Source organism: Scyliorhinus torazame, chromosome 15 (assembly GCF_047496885.1).
Source record: "Scyliorhinus torazame isolate Kashiwa2021f chromosome 15, sScyTor2.1, whole genome shotgun sequence".
In the NCBI taxonomy this organism is placed as follows: Eukaryota; Metazoa; Chordata; class Chondrichthyes; order Carcharhiniformes; family Scyliorhinidae; genus Scyliorhinus; species Scyliorhinus torazame.
This window is the reverse complement of record NC_092721.1, coordinates 26,533,187-26,550,983: the sequence shown is the minus strand read 5'-3', so window position 1 is coordinate 26,550,983 and position 17,797 is coordinate 26,533,187. Positions and strand designations below refer to the sequence as shown.

Below are 17,797 nucleotides of genomic sequence, written 5' to 3'. Positions count from 1 at the left end.
TTAGGACATGATTCTGGGGAACTGCCGCAGTGATGTCCTGGGACTGAGGTGTTTGGCCTCCAGCAATCACAATCACCCTCCTTTGTGACAAGTATATTTCCAGCCAATGGAAAGCTTGCCCCGTAATTCCCATTTACTTCAATTCTATTTGGGCTCCTCAATGTTTCTTCTTCCTAGGCAGCACGGTGGCACAGCGGTTAGCACTGCTGCCTCATAGTGCCAGCAACATGGGTTCAATTCCGACCTTGGGTGATTGTGTGGAGTTTGCACATTCTCCCTGTGTCTGTGTGGGTTTCCTCCGGGAGCTCCGGTTTCCTCCCACAGTCCAAAGACATGCAGGTTAGGTGGATTGGCCATGCAAAATTGCCCCTAGTGTCAAAAGGTTAGGTGGCGTTATGGGCATAGGGCAGGGTAGTGGGCGTAGGTAGGGTGCCCTTTCAGAGGGTCGGTGCTCGATAGGCTGAATGGCCTCCTTCCGCACTGTCGGGATTCTATGATTCTTACGCAGTCCCTTGGGTTCGGGATACCCTGCTTCAACATTAAAAGTGAGTTCTCGGGTGACTGAGGATTCCAATGTGCTCTCTACAGTCTGTCACAGGTGGGGCAGGCAGTTGTTGGAGGAGCAGGTGACTGAGATGCCCGGATTGCCACACACTCCTTTCGTTGTCAATGCTTGGCTTTAGCTTGTGATGAAAGCCAAGGTGTTCAGCTCCATCCTGGATGGTTTTTCTCCACGTCAGGCCGCGTCATTAATTTTGTTAACTGGGGGAACAGTGTTGTGTGGTGGGAGCAGGCTGATAGAGGACCTTTGTCTTACAGATGTTTAGTGTAAGATCCATGCTCTCATACGCCTCAGTGAAGGTGTCGACAATAGCTCGGAGCTCGGCCTCTGACCGTGTGCAGATGTAAACATCATTTGTATACTGTGGTTCAATGACATAGGCTGGGATGACCTTGGATCTGGTTTCGCTCAGTTGGCTGGACATCTGGTTTGTTGGCAGAGTGATGCCAACAGCATAGGTTCAATTCCTGTACTGGCTGAGGTTATTAATGAAGGCCCACCTTCTCAACTTGCCCCTTGCCTGAGGTGTGGTGATCCTCAGGTTAAATCACCGCCAGTCAGCTCTGCTCCCCAAAAGGGTAAAGCAGCCTCTGGTCACCTGAGACTATGGCGACTTTACTTACTGGCTTCCCCGTTATGTTTTAGTGCTTTGCGGGGATTCCATCCACTCCAGAGGCCGTGTTGTTCTTTAGCTATCGGATGGCCTTTTCTACCTCGTGCCGTGTTTAGCTTGCAACAAAGTGGTGGCGGGTTGCATGCTGTGGGATGTTCTCTGTCCTCCACCTTTAATGCAACATTCGGTGCTGCCTTGATGTCAAGAGCAGTCACTCTCATCTCGCCTCCCAACTTGACTATCACTTTTACAATCCAGATTTCTGACATAAAATTAAACTTAATCTGCACTTAGAGCAATATTCATGCTGAACAACATTTCAGAGCAGCTTATAAAAGGAGAGCGTCAGTCTGTTAGCATTAAACTGGAGGGAACAGGCAGTAAGAAAAAGCAATTGAAAAGATAAAGAGGCAGAAGGGTGGCAAGGTAAAAGGATTTGGGATGAAAATTCCAGAGGCCATTTCTTTTAAAGCACCAACAATGTTTAAACAGTGTTGACCCGATATGCACACACAAAACAAAATAATAAAAAGCTACTTACTCGTACAATCAGAATCCATTTAATCAGAGACAGTCCAAACCCGCAAATCGCACCGTAACGGCCTGCTATGGTGTTGGTGAGGCAGAATGACAGACAAAAGCCAATCCAATTAAACAGGAATGCCACTATAGAAACAAAATAAATACCTGTAAATATTCAACATTTTGACACAATTACATACACCATTCAAACCTTGCTAAAATGTAAAATTCCCATATGTTAAATGAATTGGTTAAGCATTTTAAAAGAAATTTAGAGTACTCAATTAGTTTTTTTCCTATTAAGGGGCCAATCCACCTAACCAGCACATCTTTGGGTTGTGGGGGCGAAACCCACCCAGACACGAGGAGAATGTGCAAACTCCACACGGACAGTGACCCAGGGCTGGGATTCGAACCCGGGTCCTCAGCGCCGTAGGCAGCAGTGCTAACCACTGTGCCACGTGCCGCATTTTTACTGGGGATGTCTACTTTTGATTGATAGTCATACATCAATTCTATTCTATTTTGTGCAAGGACCTGCACTTGTGTTGACATCAGATCGGTTTTCACGTTTGTCACGATGCCATCAATATGGTTCTGCACGATCACCTCCATTAAGCAAAGTAACAACCGGTAAGTCAAAGTCTTGAAGTACCAAGCCAATACTTTATCCGCATCAAAGGAATACAGATTTGAGAGATATACATGTTTGAAACTACACATATCAACAATTAATTTACTTGTAATTCAGTAAAAACGGCCTTTTCTCATCTTCAACAAAACAATTTGCAAGTTAGAATATTGCTGAAAAAAAGACAGGTTGTCAAATATTTTTGCCTTGCACTCATCAGGACAAACACAAAATTGCCAAATTTTAAATTATCACAATAATTTATGCTACAGGAGAAAAGATTGTTCACTAGTTAGTGCAGTGTTTCTCAAACTTTTTTTCCGGGGGCCCGTTTGTGCCAACCGGCCAACCTTCACGGCTCACGCCGGCCGACCTTTGCGGCCTATGTCGGCCGGCCGACCTTTGCGGCCCACGTCGGCCGACCTTCGCGGCCCACGCTGGCCAGCCATTTTCTCTTACCTTGTTTGTTGCTGACAAAGTGGAGGAATCGCAAACGCGCATGATGGCAACGTTCGGGGGCGTGACCTGCTTTCTGCCTCCCTTCAGGCAGGAATAATACACAGAATTTTTTTTTAAAAATCTTCGGCGTCTCCGATTGCGCAAATTCACGGGCAACAGCCGTCTTTTATATTCAATTTTTTTTTTTTTGGAAATTGTAACAATGTTGTTGCACGACACGTTTAATCAAAAGAGACCCAAAGCCCATGTCATCGTCAGACTCTTCAGATACTTCCCGTTTCATCCCTTCCTTTTTCTCTTCAGCAGCAACAGGGGCAGTGGTGGAAACAACTGCTGCAGCAGCTGGGGCACTGCTACCAGTACCAACATTGCAGATCAATATTGACGTCAATATTAGCCACTGCCTTGGCAAACAGACTAGGCCAGTGTGGTATTATAGGTATTACGGTCCCCGAGAGGCTAACGTATCATTGGTAGAACCTGTATGGTTGCTATTGGCTAGAGAGTATAATAGCTCCGCCCTGATAGGCGGGGTACAAGAACCCGTGCCGTTCCAGCAGCCCTCATTCTGTACCTGAGCTGCTGGGGGAAACATCTAGTTTATTAAAGCCTTCAGTTGGACTACAACCTCGTTTTAGTGGTCATTGATCGTGCATGAATTTAATAAGCTAGATGTTTAAGACGAAAGGATGGAGCTCCGAATCAAGCCGGAGTGTCTGCAACTTAGCCCCCACGCGGCGAACTCAGCGGCAATCTTCAAGCACTAGTTGCCGTGTTTTAAAGGGTATCTCTAGATGGCAGAAAACGCACCCACGGGAGAGCAGAAACTGCACGTCCTGCACTCAAGGGTGAGCCTGGAGATCTACACCCTCATCGAGGAAGCGGAAGACTTCGCTGCAGCAATCGAGCTGCTAAAAGGACACTATATTCACCCGGTAAACCAGGTCTACGCCCTGCATCTGCTTGCAGCAAGACGGCAAACCTCTGGGGAATCGTTGGAGGAATTCTACCGCGCACTCCTGGTTCTGGGCAGAAGCTGCGGCTGCCCGCAAGTTTCAGCGAGCGAACACACGGAACTCTTAGTCCGGGACGCTTTCGTGGCAGGTATGCTTTCATCACAAATCTGCCAGCGCCTGTTAGAGAAGGACACCCTGGGTTTTAGGGAGGCACGGGCCCTTGTAGGCTCCCTGGACGTGGCCTCCAGGAATGCCCGCGCCTACGTTCCCGTCCGCGCGGCAGCCCCCTGGGCAGCGTGGAACCCCGCAGCGGCCGACCCAGAGACTTGCCCGTTCCCCCGCAGGCCTGCACTGCAAGGCGGCCTGGCAACCCCGAGGGGCCCCGCTGCTACTTTTACGGGCAGGCCAAGCACCCCCGCCAGCGCTGCCCGGCCCACGCATCCACCTTCAGGGGATGCGTCAAAAAGGGCCATTTCTTGGGGGTATGTCAGGCCCGAGCGGTGGCCGCGGTCTCCAGCGGTGAATCCGGACCGCCACCACAAACTTCTCCACGGGCCCCAGAGTGGCCAGCGGTCACCGCCACCCCCATATCCCAGGGCCACGTGCGGACCCTGGGCGCCGCCATCTTGTTGTACGGACGCCGCGCTCGAGGGATGGGCGCCGCTATTTTGTGCACCCCCGGCCATGTGCGACCAATGGGAGACGCCATCTTGGATGAACCCCCAGCACCCCAGCTCGGCCGACCACACGGCCTGAACAGAATTCCCAACTACTGCGATTGGCCTTGGTTGACTCTGGATCAGTCTCGACTTCGAACACTCTCAACCGCTACGACGACCGTTTTCATAAACGAGCATGAGACGTCCTGCTTAATTGAATCTGGGAGCACGGAGAACTTCATACACCCCGACGCAGTAAGGCGCTGTTCCCTCCTCATCCACCCTGTTAATCAAAAAATCTCACTGGCCTCCGGTTCCCACTCAGTGGAGATAAAGGGGTTTTGAGTAGCAAACCTCACAGTCCAGGGAAGGGAGTTCAAAAATGTCCGCCTCTACGTCCTTCCCCATCTCTGCGTGGCTACACTCCTGGGTTTAGACTTCCAGTATAACTTTCAAAGTCTGACCTTCCAATTCGGTGGCCCTATACCCCCCCTTACTGTCTGCGGCTTCGCGACCCTGAAGGTCAACCCGCCTTCCTTGTTTGCGAACCACACCCCAGATTGCAAACCCGTCGCCACCAGCAGCAGGCGCTACAGTGCCCAGGACCGGATCTTTATTAGGTCAGAGGTCCAAAGGCTACTGAGGGAAGGGGTCATATCATTGAAGCCAGTAACAGCCCCTGGAGAGCTCAAGTAGTGGTGGTAAAGACCGGGGAGAAGCATAGGATGGTCATCGACTACATTCAGGACATCAACAGGTTTACGCAGCTGGATGCGTACCCTCTCCCCAGCATATCCGACCAGGTAAACAGGATCGCGCATTACAAGGTCTGCTCCACGGTGGATCTCAAGTCCGCCGACCACCAGCTTCCAATCCGCACAAGTGACCACAAATACACTGCCTTTGAGGCAGACGGGCGGCTCTACTAACGGGGTCTCGGTCTTCCAGCGCGAGATGGACCGAATGGTTGACCGGTATGGTTTACGGGCAACATTCCTGTACCTCGAGAATGTCACCATCTGCGGCCATGACCAGCAGGACCACGACACCAACCTCTGAATATCTCTCCAGACCGCTAAAATCCTTAACCTAACATACAATAAGGATAAATGCGTGTTTAGCAGCAACCATCTAGCCATTCTCGGCTACGTAGTGCGAAATGGAGTTATAGGCCCCGACCCTGAACGCATGCGCCCCCTTATGGAGTTCCCCCTCCCTCACTGCTCTAAAGCCCTAAAATGTTGCCTAGGTTTTTTTTTAGTTACTGCGCCCAGTTGGTCCCCAACTTTGCGGACAAGGCCCGTCCCCTGATCCAGTCCACAGTTTTTCCCTTGTCGATAGAGGCCCGCCAGGCCTTCAGCCGTATAAAAGCAGACATTGCAAAGGCCACGATGCACGCCATCAACGAGTCCCTCCCCTTCCAGGTAGAGAGCGATGCGTCCGACGTAGCTCTGGCAGCAACCCTCAACCAAGCGGGCAGGCCCGTGGCCTTCTCCTCCCGTACCCTCCATGCTTCCGAAATCCGCCACTCCTCAGTCGAAAAGGAGGCCCAGGCCATAGTAGAAGCTGTGCAACATTGGAGGCATTACCTGGCCGGTAGGAGATTCACTCTCCTCACAGACCAACGGTCGGTGGCTTTCATGTTCGCTAATGCACAGCAGGGGCAAGATAAAAAACAACAAGATCTTGCAGTGGAGGATCGAACTCTCCACCTACAACTACGAGATCGTTTATCGTCCCGGGAAGCTAAATGAGCCTCCTGACGCCCTGTCCTGCGGCACATGTGCCACCGCACAAGTGGACCGCCTCAGAGCCCTCCACAAGTACCTCTGCCTCGCTTTTTCCATTTCGTCAAGACCCGCAACCTGCTCTACTCCATCGAGGTCAGGACTGCCACCAGGGCCTGCCAAATCTGCGCGGAGTGCAAACCGCACTTCTACCGGCCCGAGAGAGCGCACCTGATAAAGGCTTCCCGTCCCTTTGAACGCCTCAGCATGGACCTCAAAGGCCCCCTCCCCGCCACCAACTGCAAGATGTACTTCCTGAACGTGATTAACGAGTACTCCCGGTTCCCATTCGCCATCCCCTGCCCCGACATGACCGCAACCACCGTCATCAAGGCCCTCCATAGCATCTTTGCACTGTTCGGGTTTCTCGCTTACATACATAGCGATAGGGGGTCCTCCTTTATGAGCGACGAGCTGCGTCAATTCCTGCTCAGCAAGGGCATCGCCTCGAGCAGGACGAACAGTTACAACCCCCGGGGTAACGGACAGGTAGAGAGGGAGAACGGAATGGTCTGGAAGACCGTCCTACTGGCCCTATGGTCCAGGAACCTCCCAGTCTCCCGCTGGCAAGAAGCCCACCGGATGCCCTCCACTCCATCCAGTCACTACTTTGTACAACCACCAATCAGACACCTCAGGAACGTCTCCTTGTCTTCCCTAGGAAGTCCTCCTCTGGGACCTCGCTCCCGACCTGGCTGGCAGCACCCGGACCCATCCTGCTCCGAAAACCCGTGCGGGCACACAAGTCGGACCCGTTGGTCGAGAGGGTCCATCTGCTCCATGGTAACCCCCAGTACACCACGTACCCCGACGGCCAACAAGATACGGTCTCCCTACGGAACCTGGCGCCCGCCGGAACACCATGCACATTCCAGCCACCAGTCCCACCCTCCCCTCCACTGTAGCACCTTACAGGAGGATCGGTCCTTCCGCCGCCCCTGCCTAAGCCCCCCCCCCCCACCCACCAACACCCCCCGCAGGCGCTCCCTCCCCAGGTCAGCCGTTTTCAACACCAGCGCCGTCTAAGGGTGACGAAGCTGCCATGGAGATCGAAGCCACGCTCCCGGAGTCACAGACACCCGAGCCTCCACCGGAGTCTCCACCGAGGCTCCGACGATCACAGAGGACGACCAGGATCCCGATCGACTGATTGCTTCATTTTAACTGTAATCTGTAAATATAAAACACCAAATGTACATAGCTACCAGACTTGTAAATAGTCACTAAACACTGTACGGAGGTATTACGGTACCTCCATAACTAATTATACCATGTTGTTATGTTTTGTAGTTGCTGGCCACCACCCCCGCCGGACTTTTGTTTTTAAAAACAGGGGGTGACTGTGGTATTATAGGTATTACGGTACCCGAGAGGCTAAAGAACCATTGGTAGAACCTGTATGCTTGCTATTGGCTACAGTGTATGTATAATAGCTCCGCCCTGATAGGCGGGGTATAAGAACCCGTGCCGTCCCAGCAGCCCTCATTCTATACCTGAGCTGCTGGGGGAAACATCTAGCTTATTAAAACTACCTCGTTTTAGTGGTCATTGATCGTGCATCAGCCAGAAAGGTTCAATGGTCACACCAGCTGTTTTAATCAGGGCATTGAGTTTGTCTTTCGTGATGGTGACGGCGTGCAGGATGAGCACGCTGTAGATGCAGGCGAGTTCAGAGGTGGAGGCCATGGCTCTCGATCTCTGTGGGTGGGTCTAATGGTGCTAGTCGCCGGGGAGAAACTCGGCCTTAGCTTTGTTCAGAAGAACCGAACACTTCCTAACTGGGCAGAGCGAGCAGCAGCCTGCTTTCAACAATGCTGGCTGCGACCGGCCTTCAAAAAGGCCGCGACAATATAAATAAACGCAGTCGCACTGCGCGTGCGTGCCCGCTCATTGGTGCGCATGCACAAAACTCTGCGCATGCGCATCAATGAGCGGGCACGCATGCGCAGTGCTGCCGTATTTTTCTTTATATGGCCGCGGCTTTTTTGAAGGCCGCTCGCAGCCAGCATTGTTAAAAGCCGGCTGCTGCAGCTGTGGCGCGCAAATTTGCGCAATCGGGAGCGCCACGTCCGACAGACACCCACGACCCACCCGTGGGTCGCGCCCCCGACATTGAAAATGCCTGGGTTAGAGAGACGACTCTGATTGACAGATGTCGTCTTTTATCATGGGATGTGGGTGTCACTCGGCCAGCATTTATTTCCCATCCCGATTTGCCCTGGAGGTGGTGGTGAACTTCCTTCCTGAACCACTCTAGTCTATTCGGTGTTGGTGTCAAAGCTTTGACTAAGAGTCATCTAGACTCGAAACGTTAGCTCCCTTCTTACTTCACAGATGCTGTCAAACCTGCTGAGATTGTCCTGCATTGTCTGTTTTTGTGCCTAAATTACACAGTGGCTACACTTCAAAAGTACCCCATTGGATATAAAGTGCTTTGAGACATCATACCAACATATAAACTAGGAGCAGAAGTAAGCCATTTGACCCCTGGAGCCTGCACCACTATTCAATAAGATCAAGGCTGATATGTTTGTGTTGAGTCCCACATTCCACATCTACCCGATAACCTTTGCCCAACAAGAAACTATCCAACTCTGCTTTTAAAAATATTCAGTGATCCCACTGCCAATGCCTTCTGAGACAGGGGGCGGGATTCTCCGCAAATCGGCGCGATGTCCGCCGACCGGCGCCAAAAACGGCGCGAATCAGTCCGGCATCGCGCCGCCCCAAAGGTGCGGAATCCTCCGCATTTGAGGGGCCGAGCCCTCACCTTGAGGGGCTAGGCCCGCGCCGGACTGATTTCCGCCCCGCCAGCTGGCGGGAAAGGCCTTTGGTGCCCCGCCAGCTGGCGTGGAAATGACTTTGCCGTGCGGCGCATGCGCGGGAGCGTCAGTGGCCTCTCACAGGCCCACCCGCGGATCGGTGGGCCCCGATCGTGGGCCAGGCCACCGTGGGGGCACCCCCCGGGGCCAGATCGCCCCGTGTCCCCCCCAGGACCCCGCCCGCGCCGCCTTGTCCTGCCGGTAAGAGAGGTGGTTTGATTCTCGCCGGCGGTACATGCATTCCAGCAGCGGGACTTCGGCAACTGGCGGGGGCGGGATTCACGCCAGCCCCCGGCAATTCTGACCCGGCGGGGGGTCGGAGAATCCCACCCAGAGACACAACCCTCAGGAAAAAAAATTCCCCTCATCTCTGTCCTTTCAGAGCGGCCCCAAATCAGGTGGCCATGAAAGAAAATATGCATAAATGCAAGAGTTATCTCTTTCTCTCTTCCCCCCCCCACTTTTTTCATCGAACCACAAAAATGCCCCTCTCGAAAGACCTGTCAACGTATCATGGTAATAATAGTCATTAAAATGTAACAGATAGCACTGCCAACTCTCAGCAGGAGTAGCAAGGTGCATGCTTGTGTTACGCGTGGTGATATTGTTCTCTTCCTCCCCTTGATCCACCTTAGAAATGTACAATGCTGCAGTCAAGGAGGTGAGAGCAAGAAACAACATAGTGGGAAAAGCGAACTGTTGAAAGGCATGCAAAGAAAGAAATTATGATGCTGGAAAAAGCGCAAACGTTGGAAGTTTGTGAAACAGAATTAGTTTTGAAAGGGGAATGAGTGAGTGCATGGAACTGAAGGAGCAAAGAGAAAAGGAAAAAAAGTAGACACAGAAATACCAATAAACCTTTGGCTTTTACACAAGATATTTTCTGAGGATCAATAGCCAAAGGTGGATGTGGCATCCAATACAATCTTCCTCAATTTCCTTGCCTTATATCTAGGTAAACAACAGTGAGCCTCGGGGATTGTAACCAAGGATCATTCTCCTGAATGCTTACTACTGGAATGCAACACGCACTGCCATGACATTCTCCTCCAAAGAGGAGTGCAGACACAATTTATTTTTGGTGGGAACAATTGAAATGGGGCTTGTATGAAACCCAAACAGCGATTGCAGAGTGAGGCTATGGCTCCAGGGTTGGGTGAGGAGTGGTGAAGGCACGGAAGACTCAATAACAAAAGCATTTGGCTTTAAAGAGTGAAACTCGAGACATAAATTTAAATTCAAACGAAGAGTGGATACCGAGACAGAGTGTGGGAGAAAAAGATGAACATACATATGAGAAAACTAAGAATGGAGGGAGGGAGTTTAAACATCAAGGGGACATTGAAGAGTTTCAAATGCTAGGTATTCTTATGTAAAATAGCTGGACAAAGGTTCCATATTTAACTGGGCATAAATTTCTAGATAGCCTACAAAAAGTAAATTACCAAAGGGTGTTCTTGTTACAGGACCCAAGGCCAATGGTTCATAATATGATATGCATATCAGCAATGCATATCAGCAATATCTTTAATGTTAAATATTCAGAATATCGACCAGTCAGAAGTTTTACAACATGCTGTTAAATTAGTAACACGGCATGGACCTAATGCATATGTTATGAACCATTGGCCTATCAGCAATGCATATCAGTAAAATGTTAAATATTCAGAATATCGACCAGGTCAGAGGTTTTACAACATGCTGTTAAATTAGTAACACGGCATAGACTCATGGATCAGTACCAAAACATTGAATAGAAAGGACAAATGTTTTGATCGCAATGAAATTGATTAGAATTTGGTTTTGCCAGAAGTGGTTATTGAGACTGTAATAGAATCATCTAAAGCGACTAACTTTCTGAGAATATGGAACAATGTGAAAAAAGGCAAAGAAGAATTAAGAATCAAGAGTATGACAAGTCATTGAGTTTCCTCCTACATTGCAATTTCATGTATTCAAACCTGAATTTCATGTGAAGATTCAGAAGCAAAACCCATTTTAGAGACAATAACGCTAAATCTGGGTCATAGGACATATCCAGCAGCCACAGTCGACTCAGTGAGTGAGTGGCTATTAAAATATCCTCTTGCTCTTGGCCGGCCTTCGGGGAATATCCTGGATCTGAAGAAGAATGGAATGGGTACAGAAGCTCACGTCCAGTGAAAGGAGGGCTATCCAGAATTCAGGCACAATGTAATGTCCAGAAACACAGAGAATAGGCCTGTTTACATCAGAGCACATATTGGGCCCAGTCACCTTATGCATCCAGCTCAGAGGCTGAGGTTAGAGAGAGCGAGAGAGATAAAATCAATATGCCAGGTGTCCTGATGGTGGGTATGAATGAATTCCAACCCCCCCACCCCCCCACCATATTAATTAATATAACAGACCAAAGCATGACTGCCTTTCTAAATGCACAACTGAAAGCATCACTTAAGTATCCTCCCTTAAAAACATTATTCACTCTAGGGCACAGGCCCAAAAGGTCAGGGAATTGCAACGCTAGGTGCAGAGATCTTTCCAAAAGATGAGGAAAAAAGTAACTGATTGTACTGTGCAGTTTCTTCAGCTTGAGACAAGGCAGGAATATGGGTGTGTGCGCATCCTTAGCCAGTACTGCAACAAAAACTTGGAGCATGAGTAATTTTAGCATATGGCACCCAGCAATATGGTCAAGCATAGCCAAGTTCCGACAGTGTTTGAAGGGTATCTGAATGAAAAACAATAAGAAAATTGTGAATATTTGGATGATAGCACAGAAAAATAAAATATCAGGATTTCTCAGTGTAATTGCTGGGTGTGATGCACTCCAAGACCTACACTGCACTCCTTCAAACTTCCACAAGATGGCGTGAACAATCTACTAATACCAATCACTTCAAATTACATCACCATTAATGGATGTCTGAATACTACTGTAAAAGCTGACGACAACACAAACTTGAATATTTAAAAGCATGATATGTCAGAATCACATGCTAGAACTAAAACTGTTTGAGGAAGTAAATTTGCTGCCTATATATGTGACTAGCACCATATATCGCTGCGGACGATTCTTAACTTCCCTCTAAAATGGCCCAGTAAGGCCTTTACTGGCAACTTAGGATATGCAAGAAGTGCTGGCTTTGGCAGCGACGCCAACATCCGGTAAATTAATTAACCAAATGCAGCTCTAACTCTCCGTCACTTATTCCGATGCCACCACCACCTCCCGCAAACCGCTAGCTCCAACACAATGATGGATCACAACTTTACTTTAAAGTTTCAGAAATCAAAGCCATCAGAATCACTGCTCTGCTACAGACTTCACGCCCTCCCCATCTGAGGTTTTCAATGCCTGAATCCGCATGTTCTTAATCTTAGTGCCATTTGTTCCCCAGCACAAAGGGTGGTGGTAAACAGCAGGCTATCTTTCTCAGCCCATTCATCATTAATAGAAATACAGGGCAGCACAATGGCGCAGTGGTTAGCACTGCTGCCTACGCCGTTGAGAACCCAGGTTCGATCCTGGCTCCGGGTCACTGTCCATGTGGAGTTTGCACATTCTCCCCATGTCTGTGTGGGTCTCACCCCCACAACCCCAAAGATGTGCAGGCTAGGTGGATTGGCCACGCTAAATTGCCCCTTAATTGGAAACAAAAAAGAATTGGGTACTCTAAATTTATATTTTAAAAAAGGAATTCGCCAGGGACCGAGCCCACAAACACATGTTGTCTGGTCACTACCCCTCGGACCAATCAGGATAAACGATGCACCACGTAGTAGGATCTCCATGACACAAGGTGGGCCCTCACTAAGGGAAATGCTCTTTGAGTGCAAAAACTCTCATGCGCCTTTACTACTCTCCCAAAGTTACCCCACAATATTTCAAAGTGAGCCCTGATGACCAGAACTGCAGAGACGAACTTTACAACCACCACAAACTTGTCGATGGCGGCCATCACCCAGATGCACATAGCACAGTCGAAGTGAGAGCTAGCTCAGCAGCAACTACGCCTCTGTAAGCTGGGCCCCACCCCAGCTCGGTCCGTTCACCACAAAGGAAGACTTTTACAATTTATCTTGGCTCTACTTCGCAAAGTACCAATCAGGAACCTCCAGGTACATTGCACAAGTTTATGGAAGCCAAGAGAAAGCAAAACGTGCACCAGGCTAAAATAAAGGATTAAAAGACGGGCAGAACCGGAGCTCACAAAAATGCAGCTGCTCACAAGCTCGTGCCCTTTTGTTTACTGGCGAGTTCCTGATTGAATTTGAAAATTGACTGCCATGTTTTGATAATCCTGATTTGGAGATGGAGCGCATCTGATGCGATGGAGCATAATTAATCAGATCTACAAGGCCAGAGGCCGGTTGGGCCCACCGATAGCTGGTCATATATGATCCTAATCTCGGTGCTGGCAGTGAGGGGCTGAGCGGGTCTTATAGTCTCCCACAGCTGGGGCCTAGACTGTGGACCACCTGGGTGTCAGAAAGACGGCATGGTGTACGTGATGGTGCCTCAACACTGGAGGTCTTGAGAGATCTTGAAGAGTGCTTGCTGATCCTAGTTTATCCTTTTACCTTTTCATGTAATGTGGATGGTGTCTTTATCCTGCAATTCTTCCATAATCCTGGACGTTACTGCCTTGTGATTATGTTGTAAATACTTAATATTTAATGTTGTCCTTTCTCCTGCCAGGGAGTGAGGGCGGGTGTTGTCGATTATCCTGTTCTTGCAAAGTCATGTTGAGTCGATCATGTGAAGTGTGATCTGTGCACAGCTTTACTCCTTTTTGTTGTTTTGTCTTATAAGCCTGGTGGTTGTGGTAGGAAAGTTTTCTGTTTTTTTTTAAATCACTCCCATCTTGTTTATAAGATGGATGAGTGGAGCCAGAGCGGGGTGAAGGGTCGATGGTTGGGGTGTGTTGGGTTAGTTCAGTCCTCATTGAGATTGAGGACAGCCCCTCCAGTTAGAGCTAAACTGTGGCAGGGATTTATCCTGTTCTTACATTTTAATTTTTTTATTTTTTATTTTTTTTTAAACGGTATTTGAATTGAGAATCCATGGGCGAAATTCTCCTACCCGCCCCGCCACATTTCTGCCCCGGCCGGCCGGCGGGAGTCTCCGTAACACCGGCCGGTCAATGGGGTTTCCCATTGTGGGGCACCCCCACGCCGTCGGGAACCCCCCCCGGGCGCCGGCAAAACGGAGACTCCCGCCGGCGGAGAATGACGCCCCATGTCTTTATCCTTTGATGGCCTGGGCAGATTTTGTACCCTGGGGAGGACTGGGTTCCTTCAGACTCCTGAGGTTTGACCTTCATTTGGGGGTCTCGTTAGGATCCTTTTTTGAGAATAAGATGATTTAATAATGGTGTATGCCGAAGTGAGATTAAGGTTGGATTATTGAAGAGAGGATTGCTCTTGGTATCCTCTGTGATGGCGGTCATTCGGAGTCAATTCGGACTTCACACCCCTGGGGTCTTCTTTCTATCTCTCTTCATCTGGGTGAGCAGGGTTCTGTTTCTAATCCTGGTCTGGTCCGGTGGTTTGGGGGAAGCTCCCCTGCTTGCACAGGTTTGGGGGAGGCTCCCCTGCTTGCACAGGTTTGGGGGAGGTTCCCCTGCTTGCACAGGTTTGGGGGAAGTTCCCCTGCTTGCACAAGGGAGGAGGGAATTGGCTCTCCCTCCCAGTACACCCAATTGTTAGAGGTCTTGATGGTTCTTCTTGAGTTGGGGTTCTTCTTGAGTTGGGGTTCTCTTCCCCCCCCCTCCCCCCCAGTTGGGGCTGGAGTGAGTGATTAGCCTCTTCTTCATAGTATTAATAGGGACGATGCATTTTCCCGGATGGGGTGGGAGAGGTATGGGTTTGGGTGGGTTTCAGGTTTTGCTGGTGGCTCTGGGGTATAGTTTCCGTTGTATCCAGATGTGCTGGGCTAGGCCAGTTTGGATGCCATGGCTAGTACCCTGTCACCTCTATGGGCTTGGGATGTCCCTTTTCGAGGGGGCTCGTTGGGGACATCCTGGGTGGTTAGGTTTTGTTTCTTTGGTGCACGGGGGCCTGCGGATGAGCTGCGGCAGGGAAATACGGAGCCTGGTTTGGGTTCTGGTCCCTTGTTATCCTCTGGTTAGTTCTGGTAGTTCTAGTGTTTCCTTCCTTTTTCTTCTTCCTTTCATGGGAGGCTCTGAAGGTTTAATCATAATCCGAACATGTTGCTGCCGGTCCTTTCTGCATAATATAAAGGAATAATGTTGGTTCTACACTGGGCCTTAGTTTGGGGTTATGTTGTGTTTTATGGTATATAAGCAATTCCCCTTAAGACTGCCGTTTTAGTGTGTTTTCTTTATTTTTGTACGGGTGGGTATGAAGAATCCATGCTTGGCTCCTACATGGGTGCTGATCGGTCAGGTATCCGAGGTGAAGAGACTGTAGTGGGTCGCTGGCACCTTTGGTGCTGTTAGAATTGGGGGAGATGCAAGTTGGTGCGCATCCCAAAATGGCTTCTGTGCCCAAGACATTACTATGTTACATGCCCACTGGCAACATTCAAAAAGAGCAAAAGGATGCAGTAATCCTCAAATCATGTAATTCATCAAATAGATGTGTTTAAAGAGAGATGGTTAGATTAAAAGCAAAATCAAGGCGAAGAAAAAGCCAGTCAACCTGTGTTTATTATGGAGCTGAATCAAGCCTACAACATTAGAGCTTGAATAGTCGAATTGCGTATTACTCGTACAATATTATGTACACAAGGCCCAACCTGCACATTAAAAAGGTAAAAAGCATTAAAAGCAGATATTGTGATAATTCAGGGCTGCAAGTATCACTTCAATCCGTGAAACACTTAATGTCGCTTTATTGCAGAGTCCTATAAAATCCTTTCACCTACAATAATCTATGTGTAGGTTATGAAAAAAGCTTGAGATCGCAAATACAATTTACACATATTCTAGAGAGTTTAAGAAGCTGCATAAACATTACAACATTCTAATGTTATGACCAAATAAAACAACAAACTACAAAAAATTGATAATAGACTTACTGAAAAATGCTAACATGAAGATGCCATCATTGCCGACCCTCAGTTGGTCAGCATCATTGAAGTCATCTCTCGGTGGAAAATCTTCCTCCTATATTTGTAAGGTGACACAATGCTTTATGTTAAAGCATGTAGTTTTAGATTATAATCATAAAAAGCTCAGATTTATGTAACTAACATTTCCACAACCAACCAAGTCAACCAACAGTTTAAATAACACTTTAAAACCACTTCTAGGGAATGGAGATTATGTTAGCCACATTGCAAAGGTAGTGACAAGATTTCCTCCAATTATTATTTCTAATAAAATTTTTCAGATATTCTAAAGGATTTAGATTCTAAAGAGTAGCAGAAAAAGCAATCAGAGGAAATTTTCCATTGTGGTTACAATGTCACAAGGGCATAATGACTTAAGAAAAATTTCCCCAGAAGCTATTAACAAAAAGCAACAGTTGAACTAGATTGAAGTGTTCGAACATTGGTTTAAAAGCAAACCTTCCTTATTGCCTTCATTTGTTAATTGGAATTGAATAGTAGTGTGGAAAAAAGGATAGAGGGGTTTTTGTGCAATCTTGATGTATTTAGACAAAATGGTGCAAACTGTTGTGAGTATACAAATTGCCTTAAATTCTGCGTGTTATTACATTATCTGAATGTTAACAACATTTCTCATTTAGGTTCTACAAACTGCAGTGCTTTCACTTTGAATTAGGCATTGTGTTGAAGCTGCAAATTCATTAGCTGAAACTGCTTAAGAGGCTATAAACTTAATATTCATAAAGACCAGGATAAAGTTGACACAATTCTGTTCATAACATATTGTATATTATGAACATACTAGACACTAAAGCTCTAAAATGTCATGGTCTAGTCAAATATGTTATGTTACCTAAACCTATATATATCAAATCTACTCAAACATATAGATCACGGTAATCTTAAAGTTGCAATGTCTAAACTTAAGATTATTCTTCTACTTTGAGGTATACATATACCCTGAAGAGGATGTGGTAATAACCTACACCCTGACCATATCAATGATAACCTTCTGCAAGTAACAAACTGATCTGACTCGTTCCCTTCCTACCGCTGACACATTGATTTCCACTCCAATAACATGGACTCAAAACAGAAACTGGCCATATGGGGACTACAGTTACTGTTGTAATATGGGAACAAATGACAGCCAATTTATGCTCAGAAGGTCTCGTCACCCAGCAATGAGAAAACGAGCAGATACAAAGGAAACACAGGGCGCGATTCTCCACTCCCACGCCGGTTGCGAGAATCGCCTGGGCCGCCAAAATTTCCGGGGACGCCGGTCCGACGCCCTCCCACGATTCTCCCAAGTGGCGGGAACGGCCCGGTCGAGTTCCGTGGGCCGGAGACTCGCCGGAGACACCGAAAATGGCGATTCTCCGGCACCCCCGCTATTCTGAGGCCCGGATGGTCCGAGCGGCCAGGCCAAAACGGCGGGTTCCCCCCGGCGCCGTCCACACCTGGTCGCTGCAGTCGTGGGCGGTGCGTGAACGCTGGGGGGGGGGGGCGGCCTGTGGGGGGGGGGGGGGGGGGGTGAGGGGGGATCCTGCACCGGACTTTACCTGGAATGTGGGGTGGCCCGCGATCGGTGCCCACCGATCGTTGGGCCGTCCTCTCTGAAGGAGGACCTCCTTCCTTCCGCGGCCCCGCAAGATCCGTCCCCCATCTTCTTGCGGGGCGGACTTAGAGAGGACGGCAACCACGCATGCGCGGGTTGGCGCCGGCC

General features: G+C 48.8%; 1 protein-coding gene across 2 annotated transcripts in view; it reads right to left on the bottom strand.

The window, feature by feature from the left end:
- Positions 1 to 17,797, bottom strand: part of ndfip2 (Nedd4 family interacting protein 2) — a 129,258-nt gene that overhangs the window by 33,275 nt on the left and 78,186 nt on the right. For both annotated transcript variants that reach the window (XM_072476213.1, XM_072476214.1), the window contains 2 exons: positions 16,036 to 16,123; positions 1,717 to 1,841 (listed from right to left, as the gene is read on the bottom strand). In XM_072476213.1, coding sequence (XP_072332314.1) covers positions 1,717 to 1,841; positions 16,036 to 16,123 — 213 coding nt within the window. The remainder of the gene's footprint in view (positions 1 to 1,716; positions 1,842 to 16,035; positions 16,124 to 17,797) is intronic.